This window comes from Ursus americanus, chromosome 28 (assembly GCF_024610735.1).
Source record: "Ursus americanus isolate L20-20 chromosome 28, mUrsAme1.1.p, whole genome shotgun sequence".
NCBI lineage: Eukaryota > Metazoa > Chordata > Mammalia > Carnivora > Ursidae > Ursus > Ursus americanus.
In genome coordinates, this window is record NC_142154.1 from 38518514 (window position 1) to 38537343 (window position 18830).

The 18830-nt window shown below is 37.7% G+C and overlaps 1 protein-coding gene across 14 annotated transcripts in view; it reads left to right on the forward strand.

The window, feature by feature from the left end:
* Positions 1-18830, forward strand: part of HERC1 (HECT and RLD domain containing E3 ubiquitin protein ligase family member 1) — a 179807-nt gene that overhangs the window by 138158 nt on the left and 22819 nt on the right. For 10 of the 14 annotated variants that reach the window (XM_045810686.2, XM_045810695.2, XM_045810696.2 and 7 more), the window contains 16 exons: positions 319-371; positions 1055-1255; positions 1878-2070; positions 4157-4427; positions 4564-4777; positions 5551-5807; positions 7115-7242; positions 7965-8092; positions 9364-9564; positions 11467-11597; positions 12404-12603; positions 13014-13119; positions 14818-14964; positions 15537-15638; positions 16624-16797; positions 18091-18384. In XM_045810686.2, the coding sequence (XP_045666642.2) occupies positions 319-371; positions 1055-1255; positions 1878-2070; positions 4157-4427; positions 4564-4777; positions 5551-5807; positions 7115-7242; positions 7965-8092; positions 9364-9564; positions 11467-11597; positions 12404-12603; positions 13014-13119; positions 14818-14964; positions 15537-15638; positions 16624-16797; positions 18091-18384 (2800 nt within the window). The remainder of the gene's footprint in view (positions 1-318; positions 372-1054; positions 1256-1877; positions 2071-4156; positions 4428-4563; positions 4778-5550; positions 5808-7114; positions 7243-7964; positions 8093-9363; positions 9565-11466; positions 11598-12403; positions 12604-13013; positions 13120-14817; positions 14965-15536; positions 15639-16623; positions 16798-18090; positions 18385-18830) is intronic. The other 4 variants (XM_045810698.2, XM_045810694.2, XM_045810699.2 and 1 more) reach the window with 4 other exon arrangements.

The following is an 18830-nucleotide window of genomic DNA, read 5'->3' on the forward strand; positions in this document are numbered from 1 at the left end:
TAGCAGTTAATCTGTAGTAAGTTGGGTTTTTGTCCTCATTGTCAACTACTAAAATCTTTATGGTGTTCTGGAATAGGTTTTCATTTAAGAGTTGTAGGTGACCCAGAAATCTCCCCAGTAATTTGGTAAAATAGTCATGGATTTTTGTGAGCCTGTATGTACCTACATACCAGTAGTTTTTATTAGCGCATAACATGAAACACTGTTATTTTGTGTTGCTTTATTAATGACCTTTTAAAATGTTCTAATGCCTTAATTTGCATTTTTGAGTACTAACTGTTTTATATAAAAATACACTGTTCTTCATGTTTGGTGCAGGTACAAGGGACAAGCTCCAGATCTAATTGGCAAGCAGGACAGTGTGTATGAAGGTAGTTGTTTTGAGAGCTTCTTTATTTTACGTGTATTTTTGTATATACCTTCTGCTTAACATCTGTTACTAAAATTTACCTTTATGTGTATGTGTTTGTATTTAGGTACATGTTAACTTAAAACTTTCTCTAAAAAGCTCAAGGTAGTTTGTAAGCAACAGCCCTAAGTCTAAAAACCAAAGAAAAGGACCCGAATTCAACTACTAGCTTGACCACAGAATGTTAATTGCTGTGTGGCATATTTTTTTTCAAAGTAGGGAAAGTATGTAGTACATTTTGAATTTCCATCCTAATTGAGAAAAGTAAAAAATAAAAAATTGAAGACAGCATGAATTTATCTGGAGCATTTATTTACTTGAAATAACTGATTAATGATTATGGACAGGGTTAAGAATTCTTTGTTGGCCCCATGCCAATAGCTTTTATTAGTTGAAGCCTCCATTACCAGCTGTAACATTTGCGATTGCTTTAAGTGGGTTTGACTGCTCTGACTCCCTTTCCCTTAGACTCTGCCTCAGAAGTGCAGTTTGGTTGGGTCACCAGGAGATGGCACCAGAGTTCATTTTGTAGGCACTGGGCTTTCCATCCATCTGCATTTTAGACCCATCTCACAGTAGCCATTGCCAGTAGAGTTATGTCATGTTTATATTCACATGCTATACATTTATTTATTTAAATTCCAGAAGACTGGGACATGTTGGATGTTGATGAAGATGAAAAGCTAACGGGTGAAGAAGAATTTGAATTACTTGCTGGACCACTTGGTTTAAACGACCGACGCATTGTACCAGAACCAGTTCAGTTCCCCGACAGTGATCCCTTGGGAGCATCGGTAGCAATGGTAACAGCTACCAACAGTATGGAAGAGACTTTGATGCAAATAGGTAAACTGACATGCTAATTGGCATGGATTTTATAGTCTATATTAATTTGTTTCTTAGGTTAGGTGGTAAAAAATAATACAACATTATTCCACCCCATCAAGTGTCTTTAGCCAGTTGTTTTAACATTTTAGAGGTATAATGTAGTATTTTTATTTTTTGTTTTTATGAAATAATTGAAGTGATAAAAAGAAAATTTATAAAATATGAGTATGATTTTTTTTTTGACATTGTGATAAGGGAATCCTGGAACTGACTATAAAAACAATTTGGCAGTTTTGTTTGCTTTTTTTTCATATGCATGAGAGGATATGGGTAACTTTTGCTATTGGGAATACAAAATAAAGAATTAGTATTGGTGACTCAACCCTTTCTCTTGTACTCAAAGCATATTTTAAAAACTGTATCTTTCCTGTATTTGTTAGTATCAGTAGAAATGATACATGAGCAAAATAAATGAAACCAAAACATTTTAAGAAACCCATATAATAAATGATTGCCTCAGAAATATGTATTTCTCGCAAGGAATTTTCTGTGTAACAAAGTCCAGATGAACAAATCACATTGGTTTGCTGTGTTTCCTTGCAGCCCAGAACATAGATAGAACAGGAAAACTTTTCAGTAGTCCGGATATGTTTTTCAGGTTGCCATGGCTCTGTAGAAAAGAGTTCCTCTGGAAGGATATCACTAGGTGAGCAGGCAGCTGCTTTAGCAAACCCTCATGACCGGGTGGTGGCTTTAAGGAGAGTGACTGCCGCTGCTCAGGTTCTTCTGGCAAGAACCATGGTAATGAGAGCTCTGTCTCTTCTCTCAGTCAGGTGAGTGTTATTTTGTGTCAAATGATGCTGTTACTTTCTAGCATGTATCAGACAGGAGGCTGATATTGTTTGGGAGGATGAGATAGAATTTTTAGAGCCTCGAATATCTGAGTCGAATATCGACTGAAAGAAGTTAGACGCAGTTATCATTTTTATTCAGTCAGTCAGTAAATACTTAGCTCTTTTTGCTAGAAAATAACACTAATAGCTGAGTAAACTGCAAACATTTTTTATTTTGTTATCTGAAATGGGAAACTAAGGTTATCAATCCATTTGGTCTAAGATAAAAAATAAAAGGTTGCATGAATTTTTCTGCAAAATTGACCAACTGTGTAGCTACTTCAACCTGCAGATTCCATCATGGAGACTCCTGCCATGTTCACATTGTGGAGTGTTATATTAAAAAAGGAAGAGAGCCGAGAGTACCTAAAAGACATCCATTTAAGAAACGGTTAAGCAGAGGTATATAACAGTAAATCAGTGAAGACAGAAGGACCCTGAAATAAAAACTCAAAATAAAATTTAGAGGAGACTCTGGTATTAATTCAAGAACAGGTAGTTTGTACAGTGGAGGAGAAGAGAATTTAGAAACCCACATATATAGAGAAACACATGATTTATGGTTTGATTTATGACTGTGTTTATACTGCAGAACAATGAGGAATTGATGTCTTTTTAGTAACTTGGGCTAAGTCAGATGGTTTATTCACATCGGAAGAAGTGAATTTTGGCCCTAACCTCACACTAAATGAAACCCATATTTCCAAGTGGCCCTTAGACCTAAATGGTGAAAGTGAAAGATAAATCAATAATGTTTCTATAAGGTAGGAAGAATTTATTCTTGATCTTGGGATAGGCAGAGATTTCTTAAGCGAGTCACAAAAAGCATTCATCATAAAGAAAAAAATGGATAAATTGGACTACATTAAAAAAGAACTTCTGTTCAGCAAAAGTCATTAAGGAGCTAAAAAGAAAGTAAACAAGCAACTGAATGGGAAAAGAATTAACTTTGTATATAACGAACAGAATACGTAAAGAATTCCTATTAATCCATAAGAAAAAGAGACAACCCAAAAGAAAAATGGGGAAAATGCAAAATAATATGAGAGGATCTCCAAATGGCCAATGAACATGGAAAATGAGGTGTTCAAACCCAAAGTATTCAGAGAAGTGAAAATGAAAACTCAATGAGATATTAATACACACCCACCAGAATGGCTAAAATTTAAAAGACGAGGGGGAAAACATGAGCAGGAGGATGTGGAACACCTAGAACTCTCATACACAGCCAGTGAGAAAATAAATTGGTCCAGCTACTTTGAAAAACTCTTCAATAGTACCAACCAAAGTTGTATATTCACATACTCTGTGACCTTGGAAGCTACTTCTGGGTATAGATTCAACAGAAACGCTTACATTATGTGCACCCGAAGACATAAGCAAGAACATTCATGCAGTTCTGTTCATAGTAGCCCCATGCTGGAAACCACCTAATTGTCATCAGTATGGATAAATTATTTGTGGTAGATTTTACTAATATATCAATGAAAATGGGTACCTGCTGCTATAAAGCAACAACATGGATGAGTCCTAAAGCATGATGTTGAACAAAAGCCAGACACAAAAGAATACTGACTTTATTATCTTATTTATAGAAAGTTCAAAACAGGCAAAACTGGTTATGACTTTAAAAGTCAGTGAAATCGGTTACTTTTGAGGGCCTGGTGACTGAGAAGAGCTCAAGCAGGTCTCCGTAGTGGTAATGTTCTGTTTCTTAATCTGGGAAGGATTACATGGGATTGTGCAGTTTGTGAAAATTCATAATTTGAGCTTTCCCATATATTATGCTTTGGTAATTCAGTTATGCTTCAAGTATATTCAGTTAAAATAAAAAAAATGTCTAAAGTTTCAATAACAGTTTCCAGCTTACATTTTTTGACTTTTCTTAGGATATATATGACTAGTGATACTGCAGCTTACCTTTTATTTTGGTTGTTGGTACTTTGATATGATACGCAGGGCTCCAAATGGTCCCTTCGGAAATCTGTTTTCTTTATCCATCTGAAGTCTGTTTCTTTCCTGGCAGTGGTTCCAGTTGTAGCTTGGCGGCTGGTCTTGAATCTCTGGGGCTTACGGATATCCGAACCCTCGTTCGATTAATGTGCTTGGCTGCAGCAGGGAGAGCCGGCCTCTCCACCAGCCCTTCTGCCATGGCCAGCCCCTCAGAACGCTTGCGCGGCGGGCACAGCAAGGCCAGTAAGCCCATCTCTTGCCTGGCTTATCTGAGCACAGCGGTGGGCTGTCTGGCATCAAACACTCCTAGTGCTGCAAAACTCCTGGTGCAGTTGTGTACACAGGTGAGCTGGTTTTCAGTGCTTGTCTTGTTGCGTTGCTTATTTCTGACCAATTCTTAAAGAGCCTTTTGAGGTGAAATCATTTTGTTCCGAAATTATGTGTAAAAATTAAATCTGTTTGTTCCAATTGCTTCTTCAGAACTTGATTTCTGCTGCAACAGGTGTAAATCTAACCACGGTCGATGATCCAATTCAGCGCAAGTTTCTACCCAGCTTTCTCCGAGGAATTGCTGAAGAGAATAAGCTTGTAACCTCCCCAAACTTTGTTGTAACTCAGGCCCTTGTAGCATTACTAGCAGACAAGGGGGCCAAACTGAGACCTAACTATGATAAGTCAGAAGTTGAAAAAAAAGGTAAGCTTCATACCATTTGCCATTTAAATATAGAGTCTTATAACCAATTTGATTCATGCTTTTTAAAACATGTTTTAGAGTTGTTGTAAGTGATGAATTACATTGCATCATGTATACTTCTTAAGTTCATATCGTAAAAGAAGTGCATGGATCCTTTTTTCATTGTGCATGGAAACAAATATTAGAAAGTGTACGAAATTTAACTTGGTTTGATTAGATTATTCTGTTAGATTATGGTTTGAGTCACCAATAGATAATAATTCTCGTTGGGTTTTCTTAATAAAACCTAGATAAAGGTAGTGCTCTTTTTCTTTTTGTCATAAGATGATAACAGTTTGAAGGGATTCTTTAATCACTATTGTCTACCCTTCTCTTCATCAGGACCATTTGGCCAAGATAGATGGGCTTTTGGATCTGTCAGCACAGCCCCTTGACTGGTTGTTATGATCACTTTTGAGCAGCAGAAGCCAAACTTTTACTTTTTAGGGCATGCTGCCTCTGCCCTGGCCTTAAAATCATTTCTGCTGTGTTCTCAGTCTGTGCGGCCTTAGAGCAAAGACTACTGATGGATGTATATAAATGTGTATTTGCAGTGAGTCAGATTTATTATAGAACGTGATATGAAATAAATGCTTTATACCTTGTATGCATATCTTAGTGAAATGATTGCTTGCAAAAATGCTAATTCTTAAAAGATATGGGTTAACCCATTTTTTTTGTTTACTACCACCAACTCTTAACCTGGGCATCATTTCGTTGTTTTGTTTAAGCAGGTTTAACTGCCCAATTGTATGCCCATCCTTCCTATGATCCTTCTGCTGTAGGCCCTCTGGAGCTGGCGAATGCCCTGGCAGCCTGCTGCCTCTCCTCCAGGCTGTCCTCACAGCATAGGCAATGGGCTGCTCAACAGCTTGTGCGCACTCTTGCTGCACATGACCGCGACAACCAAACTACTCCCCAAACACTCGCTGACATGGGAGGAGATCTCAGAAAATGCTCCTTCATCAAGTTGGAGGCTCATCAGAACAGAGTACGTATTTTGAGCCCTATGTGTGTTAATCACCTATGTGAGATAAAATAGTTTCTTTCCTTCTCAAACAGCTCAAAGTTCAGATCTTAGCCTCTCTCTCTCTCTCTCTCTCTCTCTCTCTCTTTCCCTCTCACACACAAAATTATCAACATTTGTCTAGTAGTTACCCGTTCTGCTTTCTCTATATGTTGGGTTGACATAATAGTATACAAATAAAAAAATCCGATGGGGGATGAGAAGAAAACCAAAGGTGAGGGCTCCCCATGCAAAAGGAAAAGAAATTGTCCTCCCTATTTTAATCTAACTCACTGGATTCCAGAGCATGGACAAGGGCAGTTTAGGTAATGAAGACCCATCTCCATGATTTACCAATGTGTAAAAGTCACTTCTTAGTCTGTACTGTTTATTTTGTAGAACATATAAATATGTTGAAATATTTATACTTTATTGAATTAAATAAACATGTTTAATAAAGATTCTAATACTATTTCCAGTAACTCAACTGAGTTTGGGCATAGTACCTTAAAGCCATCCAAATAGATGTATGTTTGCAAGCCAATTAGAAAAGAGTGAGACCATGTATATTATAACATGAATGTTTTTCTTTTACAATTTCCTTGTAGATTTTTTTAAAAATTTTGATAAAGAATGACCATCATTTGAATCAAAATTGCTTAAAAATTGTTGGACTTTTTCAGAATGAAATCTTGCCATTTGCAATAACATGGGTGGAGCTAGAGAGTATAATGCTAAGCAAAATAAATTAGAGAAAGACAAATACCTTGATTTCACTCATATGTGGAATTTAAGAAACAAAACAAATGAACAAAGGAAGAAAAAAGAGATAGGCCAAAAAACAGACTTTTTCTTTTTTTTAAGATTTTATTTATTTATTTGACAGAGAGAGAGACAGCCAGCGAGAGAGAGAACACAAGTAGGGGGAGTGAGAGAGGAAGGAGCAGGCTCCCAGCTGAGGAGCCCAATGTGGGGCTCAATCCCAGGACTCCGGGATCACGCCCTGAGCCGAAGGCAGACGCTTAACGACTGAGCCACCCAGGCGCCCCCAAAAAACAGACTCTTAACTACAGAGAACAAACAAAGGGGGTTCCAGAGGGGAGGTGGGTAGGGTATGAGTGAAATAGGTGATGGGGATTAAGAGTACACTTATCATGCTGAGCACTGGGTAATGTACAGAATTGTTGCATCACTGTGTTGTACGTCAGAAACTAATATAACACTGTATGCTAACAATACTGGAATTAAAATTAAAAACTTTGTAAATTGTTGGACTTTTTCAACTTTTCTAGGTAATGACTTGTGTTTGGTGTAATAAAAAAGGACTCTTAGCTACAAGTGGCAATGATGGTACCATCCGGGTGTGGAATGTTACCAAGAAGCAGTATTCACTGCAACAAACCTGTGTGTTCAACAGATTGTGAGTACTAACATCAGCTCTCATGTGTAATGTTTGAAATAAGAGAATCCTGACATGCTTCATTTTGGTTGTGTTAACATAATCAAATTGTCACGAACATTTTAAAAAAATTTTTTCTTATACAATAGTCTTAGTATATCTCCAGTGTGTTTTTAAATTTCCAGGATGGTAATTAAGAAAATAAAATGTTTAACTGTCAATTTCTAGACTTACTCAGAATTAAATCAAGGTCTACTGTGCTAGCATTATAAATGTTAAATTCTATTAAACAGTAGCCTAATTTTCTGTCATTCTTTAAGGATTATTTAGGAATTAAATTAATGATATTTCTTCTGTAGCAGAATATATAGCTTTTATTGTTTTATAGCTAGCTTTAGGTATTTCTTTTCTGAGCACTTCCCTAGAGATAAGGCAAACCAGAGTCCGTGTGCTCTGAATAATGACAAGGTATACAACCCATGCAGAAGCAGAAGGTCTTTGTTGACAAAGTAGGCACATTAAATGAGTAGTCTAAGCATCACTCTTTTGTAATTCTACAGTTTTCACATCATAATAAACACCAGCGAATATGTGAATATCAAATGCTGCTAGCCAAACTTGCAAAATCCAAGAATCTGTATTATGTACTCTAGTCTATACAAAACCTTTATTTTAAGATTTGGGGTTTAGTATATTTTTGGATGATGAGGATTAGAATTCCATACATGTCTCTTACATTCTAGAGAAGGAGATGCTGAGGAAAGCCTCGGGTCACCCAGTGATCCAAGTTTCTCACCTGTTTCCTGGAGTATCAGTGGCAAATACCTAGCTGGGGCCTTGGAAAAGATGGTGAATATTTGGCAAGTTAATGGTAAGAGTCATGCCAATGCTAGCAAAATACCAAAGGTACTTTTTAAGCCTTCTTCTTAGCTTTCTGAGTCCCAGCAGTGGCTTACTTTCACCTTGAAGCTCATAATCTATTCATCGACTGTGTAGATCTATGCATATTATGCTTTAAATTAAAGAGGATGATGGGGATGCCTGGGTGGCTCAGTCAGTTAAGCGTCTGCCTTCAGCTCAGGTCATGATTCCAGGGTCCTGGGATCTAGCCTCACTGCGAGCTTTCTGCTCAGCAAGGTGTCTGCTTCTCCTTCTCCCTCTGCCCTCCCCCCACCTCAAGCGCGCACACGCGCACACACACACACTCTCTCTCTCTCTCTCAAATAAAATCTTTTTAAAAATTAATTACTTCATTACAGAGAATATGCTCATTTCCTGACTTTTCTTTCTAGGAGTTTGGACTAATCTGGTAGCTGTAAACTAAAAATTCTTGTCATGTACTACTATAAGTATTCAGAAATAAGATTTGAGTTTTTACATGAGAGACTATGGACTATGAGAAACAAACTGAGGACTTCAGAGGGGAGGGGGGTGGGGGAATGGGATAGACTGGTGATGGGTAGTAAGGAGGGCACGTATTGCATGGTGCACTGGGTGTTATACACAACTAATGAATCATCGAGCCTTACATCGGAAACCGGGGATGTACTGTATGGTGACTAACATAATATAATAAAAAATCATTTAAAAAAAAAAAAAAAAAGATTTGAGTTTTTAGTGATTCTTTTGAATCACTTGAAATATTTCTATTTAAATTATTCATTTCACAAGTTTGAACTCTGACTTGTCAGTTTCTAATAATATGTCTCTGAAAAGTAAAAATCATTGTAATCTTGGGCTTATCCATATTTTTATTTTTGCATATTTAAAGAATGGCTGTTCTGTTTCACATATTTGAAGGAACAGCTAGCTTTAACTGTAGGGAAATTTCTTATGTTTGATTTTCAGTAATTATAGGAAAGGACTTAAGCATTTGACATTTCTACACTGAATATTTTCCTTTACTCCCTCTTTAATAAAGCTATCATTTTTGTCCTATTAGTAGTTACAGAAAGGCTTATGAATTTGATAATCATGTGTACTATATAAATGAAGGACCCTGCCTTATAGTCATATTCATTCTTAGGCTATTAGGAAATTGGGGACTGCCTTGAGTGTACTATTAGAATCAAGTAGTAGTTATTTTTGTATTATTGTTTTTGAGAATTAAGTAACAACTATTAACATTTTCTCCCTCTTTAGGAGGAAAAGGATTAGTAGATATTCAGCCTCATTGGGTATCTGCCCTGGCTTGGCCAGAGGAGGGTCCAGCTACAGCCTGGTCAGGAGAGTCTCCAGAATTATTATTGGTGGGACGGATGGATGGATCTCTAGGACTGATTGAAGTTGTTGATGTATCCACCATGCACCGTCGAGAATTGGAGCATTGCTATCGAAAGGATGGTAAATGACTGGACTTATGTCTAATTGAGAATGTATTCCCCTAACCAAGAAAACTTAATTTTTTGGCACTTGCTTTTAAAAATGAATGAATATTTCTTTTGGCTTTTGTTTCTAAATTGTCCGGTTGGTATTTCATTTTAATTAGTTACTAAGTTGAAAGATATTTCTCTTCCAACACCTATAATACATCTCTGCCAAAATGAGGTCTAATAGTATTATATTAGTCATTCATCCCTTGTGTAAGTATCTTAGAGTAGGGCTCCAAGTCTCCCTGGAAAGTTACAAATGTCCAAGAGAAAAAAATTATGATCATTGGTAGAGGTGAAACTGAGGAAATGGGAGGAGGAGGAGGGAAGTTTCTGGTGTGATAAGAGATAGTAGGAAGTCTACTTTCATTTATTTTCTCACTGTGTTCCCTTTGGATACATAGTAGGCCTATCTTACTACATAGTTAGTTGTTTTGTGGGAGTGGAGCATTTCACAGATCACAGTCCCAGCTTACATGGTATTCTATTAGCAGAATAGAACGAGTTTTTGTTTTTGTTTTTTTTTATTTAGTTTTTTTTTTTTTTAATCAGTAATACCTTCATGGGGTTGAAAAATTTTAAAGTTTAAAAAGATAAACAGTGAAAAGTCTTTTTCCCATCTACTCAGTTCCCATGTCCCCATTCTACCCCCACAGATAAACACTGTTGTTGTGTTGTTTTTTTTTTTTTACCTCTCTTATAGCCTTCCAGGGTTATATGTACTTAAAGAAGCAAATATGAATATAGATTGTTAGAAATGGGACATGTTTGGTAGAATATGGAAACACACTGAGTAGGGAATACTAAGCAAAAGAAGGGACAGGTAGTTTTCTTTCTATGACTTGGATTATTTCATTTCTCAGTTTCTTTTTTCTTTTTTCTTTTTTTTTAAGATTTTATTTATTTATTTATTTGACAGAGACAGCCAGCGAGAGAGGGAACACAAGCAGGGGGAGTGGGAGAAGAAGAAGCAGGCTCCCACTGGAGGAGACTGATGTGGGGCTCGATCCCAGAACGCTGGGATCACGCCCTGAGCCGAAGGCAGACGCTTAACTTAGACTGCGCCACCCAGGCACCCCTCATTTCTCAGTTTCATGGTAGATTCTGGTCCAAAAGGAAAGAAGCCAGTACATTGACTTGGAATCAGCAAGGAAATTTAATTTTTCAATAATCACCTGAAAAAAATGAAAGATTAAAAATGAGGGTAGTCCTTATCACTTATAAGTAACACTTTTAGGGGCGCCTGGGTGGTTCTGTCAGTTAAGTGTCTGCCTTCAACTCAGGTCATGATCCCGGGGTCCTGGGACTGAGCCCCACATCAGGCTCCTTGCTCAGCAGAGAGTTTGCTTCTGCCTCTCCCTCTGTCACTCCCCCTGCTTGTACGTGTGCTCATGCTCTCTCTGTCAAGTAAATAAAATATTTTTAATAAAATTAACAAATAAATAAATAGGGCACCTGGGTGGTTCTGTTGGTTAAGTCGTTGCGTCTGGCTCAGATTATGATTCCAGGGTCCTGGGATCAAGTCCCGCGTCAGGCTCCCCGCTCAGTGGGGAGTCTACTCCTCCCTCTGCCCCTCCCCCAACTCATGCGATCTCTGTCTCTCCCTCCCTCTCCCACCCTTTCTCTCTCTGTCACGCAAAAATGAAATCTTTAAAAATAAGTAAATGAATGAATGACACTTTTAAAGTGGGTTACACAGAATCCCTGCTCTTAGCCTACCTTTTGTCTAATAAATGCATTAAAGATTTGGAAACTTACTTGTGGTGGTTGTGGTAGCATGTATTTGTTGCAAAATCTGTCTTGAGTTAGACAATGACAAAAGAGTCACTTATATTTTCTTTTTTTCTTTTTTAAATTCTTGTTTGTATCATGTTAGTGTCTGTAACTTGCATTGCTTGGTTCAGTGAAGATAGACCATTTGCAGTGGGATATTTTGATGGAAAGTTGTTACTGGGAACAAAGGAACCACTTGAAAAAGGAGGCATTGTTCTAATTGATGCACATAAGGTAATTACCAGATGGTTACTTTTTCTTGCTTTTTATTACATAGTATTGCTTGATACTAGTTTTTTTAAACTGTTTTACATCAGTCACTTACGATTTGATATTCTATTGTTAACAAAAGTCTTTGGACCATGTATATGCATGGGAAAGTCTGTGTAAGAAAGCCATCAAACCAAGAAAGAAGTAAAACGAAAACAGTGAAATAGGAACACCCTTGGAACACCCCATCAAATGCTAGAAAGTCCATCTATGAAGAATAATTCCTTTACCTTAAAAAGAGGTTGCCAGTTCTAATGTTCGCAGGGCTATCTAGGCAAGTAGCATTAGTGCATGAATCCAGGAGTTGGAAGGTATGAAGGACGGTAAAAATAAAAAAGTGTCAGAAGAACACAATGATGACAACCATATAAACACAGTATGTCTTAGATTCTCATAATATTCGCTATTTTGTTATGAGGGATGCTTCTTTTTGAAGTTTCTTTTTCATATTTTAATGGTTACAAGTCAATAAAAGTAACAATTAAAAATGCTAATGAAAGATGAATATTCCTTCTGAATCAATTTCATAATTCATTTATTCAACTAACATTTATTGAACTTTGGCTGCAGTAGTTATATATATAATACGGACTGTATTATGGGATGAGTTGGTCTCTAGTGATTGGGGAGGATATGACAGTATCTTATTTGCATAAAATGTTGATTTCAAAATAAATCAGTAATGGCAGTATAGGTCATAAATTACTGAGTTTAAAGTATTTGTGAGGGAAGTATTACCATGTTTTTTTTTCTCTTCCTACCATTTTAAGGATACTCTTGTTAGTATGAAGTGGGACCCAACAGGTCATATTCTTATGACATGTGCCAAAGAAGAAAATGTGAAACTCTGGGGGCCTATTTCAGGATGCTGGCGTTGTCTACATTCACTCTGCCATCCATCTATTGTAAATGGCATTGCTTGGTGCAGCCTCCCAGGGAAAGGATCCAAATTGCATTTACTGATGGCTACGTATGTTGTAATTTGTGTGTGTGTCTCTGTGTGTGTGTGTGTGTGTGTGTGTGTATCTTAATTTTTATGTTAATATAGACTGTTACTTGCATTAAATATAGCTTCTTAGTAGTCTTAAATGGTTTATCGCATGTTACTTTTATAATGTGTAATACCATAAGAGCTAAGATCTCAGACAAATAAAGAACAATTTTCCAGTGTGGAACTTGCTGTGCAATCTCCTTAACTGGGTGTGATGTTGCTAGAATATCAATTCTATTCGTATTTCTTGTAAAAGATTTAGCATACTTATTATAAATATTTTTTAAAATAGTATTGTAGTAGTTTTATCAGGTCTTAATTGCTGTTTGAAAATATATTTACTTTTGCATATTGACATGTTTTGGTTTTATGTGATCAATTTTTTTAAGTGGCTGTCAGAGTGGCTTAGTATGTGTTTGGCGTATTCCACAAGATATCACACAGACCAGTGTGACTAGTTCAGAAGGATGGTGGGACCAGGAGTCCAGTTGCCAGGTAAATGTTCTGGTGCCTTTGAAGACCTTATCTGAAACCATAGATGGTATATATTATCAAAGTAATCCTCCATCGATTATTGAGATACTCAGTACTTAGTATCCAAAAGGGCATGATCCATTCGGGAAACATGAATAATTGTCATACTCTGTGTGTTTTCTGAATAAGCTTTATTTTTTTATAAGGACAGCATGTTTGCTTGTTGAAGTGAGATATTCAAGAAGTATTGAGTGGTGATCGTTCATGGTACTGGATATATCGGACACTACAGATAGAGAAGTCCTAAGTTAAACCTTCGGTACAGTGAAATAGGGGCATCACAGGAGTACCCTGTCTGATCCAAGCACCTCCTGCTGATACCAAAATTCCATGTAGGAAGAACAATTCCTTTACCTTAAACAGAGGTTACAAATTCAGATAGATGCTTACAGGGCCATCCAGAAACTGGGAGTTAGAGGTGTGGAGAGGGTAAAAGCAAACAAAAAACCTAGAAGCATGCATGCTTCCCATAAAGGACACGGCTGCCACAGAGTTGATTGTCAACCTCCAGAAATGAGACTATTGTTACCAGATTGTCTCATTTTTTTCTGATAGAAACCAAAATCCAGTGTTTTAAGTAAGATCTCCCAATATTAGGGGCGCCTGGGTGGCACAGCGGTTAAGCGTCTGCCTTCGGCTCAGGGCGTGATCCCGGCGTTCCGGGATCGAGCCCCACATCAGGCTCCTCCACTATGAGCCTGCTTCTTCCTCTCCCATTCCCCCTGCTTGTGTTCCCACTCTAGCTGGCTGTCTCTATCTCTGTCGAATAAATAAATAAAAAAAAATCTTTAAAAAAAAAAAGATCTCCCAATATTAAACACTGGCACCTGACTTAAAATTCTTTAAAACACCGGGTGGCCAGTCAGATGGCCTCCCTGAGCTAACAGTTTGCACCCTCCATTGCTCTCTCTTCTGCTCATGATACAAATACCCCTGGAAGAAATAGGCCTATGTCATCTTTGGATAAATAAGTACATCTGGTATTATACTCCATCATAACTAGAAGGAAGCGGGAGCTTGAGGGCAGGGAGAAAGGGGTGAAGAGGGAGAGGTAAATAGCTCACTAATGGAAGGAAAATATCACAGAAGTGGAGGTGGAAGCACTAGAGATAAATCTGATTTGCTGTTTGTGCTGGAGAGTAGCCCTTTGGACAGGCCTTACCTATCTCACTTCTAAAACCTGCACAGCAAACATGAAAATAGACACCATGTAGCAGACAGAGCCATCGGCCAACAAAAAGAAGTACTGGTTAACAGAGAATCAGCATCGGCAATTCATGAATTTTAGGGGCTAAAAATGAAAACTACATAAAGCTAAATTTAAAAATTAAAACACTCATTAAAAAGCAGAAGTTAGAATTTTTCTGTCTCTGAGGGATAATTAAAACTTAGAAATGTAATTTCTGCCAGTTTAAAGAATAGGAAATTCACTTGGAATTGTGTCAAAAAAGATGACACTCAGCTTCAAAGGAGCAAAGGAGAACCAGGTTAATATTTTATTATTTTTTCACGCTAAATCTTAGGAGAGAGTTGTCCTTCCCTCCTCCCCAATTTTATGCTAAATTATAAAATATAAAATTTTGAAGAATGAATTGTAAATCTTGAGTCTATACATTTGTTTTAATTTCAATATGTATTAAAAATAAAAATGAATTGCAGGATGGATATAGGAAATCGACCGGAGCCAAGTGTGTTTATCAGCTGCGGGGACACATCACCCCTGTCCGAACTGTTGCCTTTAGTTCTGATGGTTTGGCCCTCGTGTCTGGTGGACTAGGTGGGCTCATGAACATTTGGTCTTTAAGGGTAAGAATATAGATGTTATTTTTATCTTGAGAAATGTTTACACATAACATGTATGATAAAATTTAACCCAACCATTCTTAGGAATATTTTGTATACTAATATCTTAGATACTGAAGAAACTCTTTTCAAAATTCTCCACCCTTTAATTTTTTTTATTGATACAGTTTCAAAGTCATCTAGAAACGACCCCAGAAAATTGGATAGTAGCTATGTAATTGGACATTGGTAAATTTAGCCAGTGTAGATTTTAGAATATGACTTCATGAATGTGAAGTATAAATTTAAAATGTAAATAAGGACTGGGGCACCTGGGTGGCTCAGTGGGTCAAGCATCTGACTTCGTTTTGGCTCAGGTCATGATCTTGGGGTTGTGGGATTGAGCCCCGAGCTGGGCTCTGCATTCAGGGGGAGTCTGATTGGGATTCTCTCCCTCTCCTCCCCCTGCTCGTGCCTCTGCCCCACCCCCAGTCCTTGTGCGTGTGCTCTCTCTCTCAAAATAAATAAATCTTAAAAAAAAAAAAAAAAGACTAAGGTTAAGTGATATGTAGTGATATAAATATATCTCATTTTAGGATGGCTCTGTCTTGCAAACTGTTGTGATAGGCTCTGGAGCTATTCAGACCACAGTATGGATTCCAGATGTCGGGGTAGCTGCTTGCTCAAATAGATCAAAGGTAATTTTGCAATTACATTAAATTCTAGGGTGTAAGTCTATAAGGTACCTTAGAATTATAGTCTAAGCAGTCTGCTTTATGTAAAAGAGGAAAAAACTGATATCCAGAGAGATTATTACCTGCCCAAGATAATATAACTATTTAGTGATAGAAGGAAAACTAGAACCCAGGCCTCCTGATTTATAATCTAGTACTCTTCCTACTGTACCCTAGACTTTGGTGAAAATGTTTAATTATTGAACAACTTAATTTCCACTGGAAGGTATAAAGTGCATTTTTACTTTCTGCCATGATTTTTTGAGATAGCACTAAACTGTCTCAAGATAATTTTTTCTAAAAAGGAGGACCAAAGACATTTAACTCAATACAAAATGTATGTTGGCTTTGAAATGTAATATTCTAGTTAAAAAAAAAAAAATAGTAGCCGCCTGCCGTGAAGTAATTCTGATATGACATTATCTGCTGCAGTCTTGCTCTTTATACCCTTAGTTAAAAGATTTTTAAGTTGAGCTGTAAACCTGCATGAACAGTCCTAACTAGAAGTAAAATATAGAATCAGAGCAAAGGCAGTGGTAGCCTGTGTAGGGTAAATCATAGAGCCACAGTTAGAGCAGTGCTGCTTCTCTTGCAGATGTGTCCTCCTTCCTCTGGTACCCCATGTCATATCAGGCTTTTGAAATATCCTAGATACCTTGTCCTCCAAGTCCTGTGAAATAGTAACAAATTCACGTGTCTCTTTAAGGAGAATCAGCAAATGCAAAGTAGCTCACAAATTTTATGGTTATTTTTTTTTCACTTGTTTTTACTTAGACAAAATTTTAGATGTTTTGAAATTCATAGGTATTAAAGATACAGCATACAATGTCCAAAAAGCGAAAGTGTTCGATGCAATAACTGGAAGGAATTTCAGATATGAACGGTAATAGAATTCTCTCTTTTATCTTTCACTTAAACCTATCATGCGGCATGATTTGTTTTCCATCAGGATGTTTTGGTCGTGAATTGTACAGCAGAATGGGCTGCCGCCAACCACGTTTTAGCCACCTGTAGGACAGCATTGAAACAGCAGGGTGTTCTGGGATTAAACATGGCTCCCTGCATGAGAGCTTTCCTGGAGCGGCTACCCGTGATGCTTCAGGAGCAGTATGCCTATGAAAAGGTAACTGAGGACACTCACTGCCGCACAGCTGCAGATGACTGCTGCTCCGGAATTTGAATTGCAGCTTTGAATTTATTCCCGAAGAGCATAAGGTCTGAGGAAAATGAGTGCAGGGCTATTTGGCAGAATCCAGTAAAGTTAAGTTGTGTCTAAAATGGTTGTTCAGTCATCCTCAGCCTGCTTTTACTTTATTTTAGTGGGAGTAAATTTTTAAAATAACCCTTAAAGTTGTATAGTGTTTGTATAATTTTTTTTTCAGATTACTTATTCGCTCCAGAACGTCTTACATACCTGTGCTGCAGAGTTTCATCTTCCCTTTTCTGACCCATAAATCTATTTTTGTGTGGTTTTCCATCCTGAAGTTGGGAGGTGTGGGGGTGGATATGGGTGTCAGAGTGAACATCCTCTGTTTATCAGGAGAATCTGTGTGGCAAGTTTAGTGGAAGATCTAAGGCTGAACTGAGTGGGGTCCATAAATACTAGAATGAGGAATAAGGGAATTTGGACCTGTAGCCCAGGCTGTGGTCCTGTGTAGTCGGTCTTCCAGCCCTCAGTAGTCACAGTGTGCTGCCCCTAGGCAGAGCTCTTCGGGGTTTTTTCCTTCTTTTTTTGGCCAAGCTACATTAATACAATCAGCTGTTACTGTATCCGGTTAACTTCACTGATGCATTTGCCCAGGTTTTCTTTTCTGAATCACTCAGCGTCTCACAGAGTTGCTCTGCCACAGTTAGGGAGGGCCATGGAAGAGGGATCTCCCTTGATGGCTACCAGGATTTTCTTGTAAAGGAGGAAATGTGAGAAGGGAGCAGGTCATGGTTTAGTTACCTGCTTATTATTGTTATTATTCTTCATGAAAAACTGTAGTGAAAATACACTGCTAAATGCATGTGATGTCCTGCATTGGATTCTGGTGCAGAAAAGGGGCACTAGTGGGAAAAGCAAATAAAGTTCTGTGGCTCAGTTGATACTGTATCCGGTATTAATTTCTTGGTTATATAAGTTGTTATGAAGGATTTACAGGAATTTTCTGTATTATCTCTGTAACTTTCTGTGTATCTAAAATAATTTCAAAGTAAAAATCATAAAAAACAATAAATTTTTTGTTGTTTTGTTTTTGTTTTTTTAACTTCTTGTTTAAATTCCACTTAGTTAACATACAGAGTAATATTAGTTTCAGGTGTAAAAAAACCAGTAAATTAAAAAGATACAATTATGGGTTTTCAGAATACAGTAGGTTAATTTATAATATTTGGTACAGGCTCTTCAATTTAACATTCTTGTATTTCCTCTTAGCCTCATGTGGTTTGCGGCGACCAGCTTGTTCACAGCCCCTACATGCAATGTCTGGCTTCCCTTGCCGTGGGACTGCATCTGGATCAGCTGTTATGTAGTCCTCCAGTGCCACCGCACCACCAGAACTGCCTCCCTGACCCGGCATCCTGGAATCCAAATGAGTGGGCCTGGTTAGAATGTTTCTCAACCACCATAAAGGCTGCCGAAGCCCTGACCAATGGAGCACAGTTTCCAGAATCGTTTACTGTTCCTGATCTAGAGCCTGTTCCAGAGGATGAACTTACATTCCTAATGGTAAGCACCATATGAGCTGCTACTGTCCTCAGCGGAGATTGCGTCATGGGTGTTTAGCAAGTAGCAGACATTCAGTAGGTATTTCCTAGCTTGGATAGCTAGAAGCGTGCCTTCAGAGAAACTTAAAATATTTTGCTTTCAGATAGTCACTTTCAGTCTTACAGCGGTCCTCTGTGGTGACAAAGATTGCTTATATGAGAACTGTGAAGCTTCTGTAAGCTTGTTGGCTTTCAGTGACATAGTCCCGTATTTTCTCACTTTTTGTCCATAGGTTCCTTGTGTATACCTGATTTATACGTATTTTAACATCTTTTCCTGGGTCATCTCGGGGGACTTATTCCACATAGAGATTCTAAATTCTTTGACACTTTAATCATGTTTTAATCACCATAAAATGAGAATATAGAAGAGCATTCCAGTTGTCATTTCTTTGATTGTATTTGGGG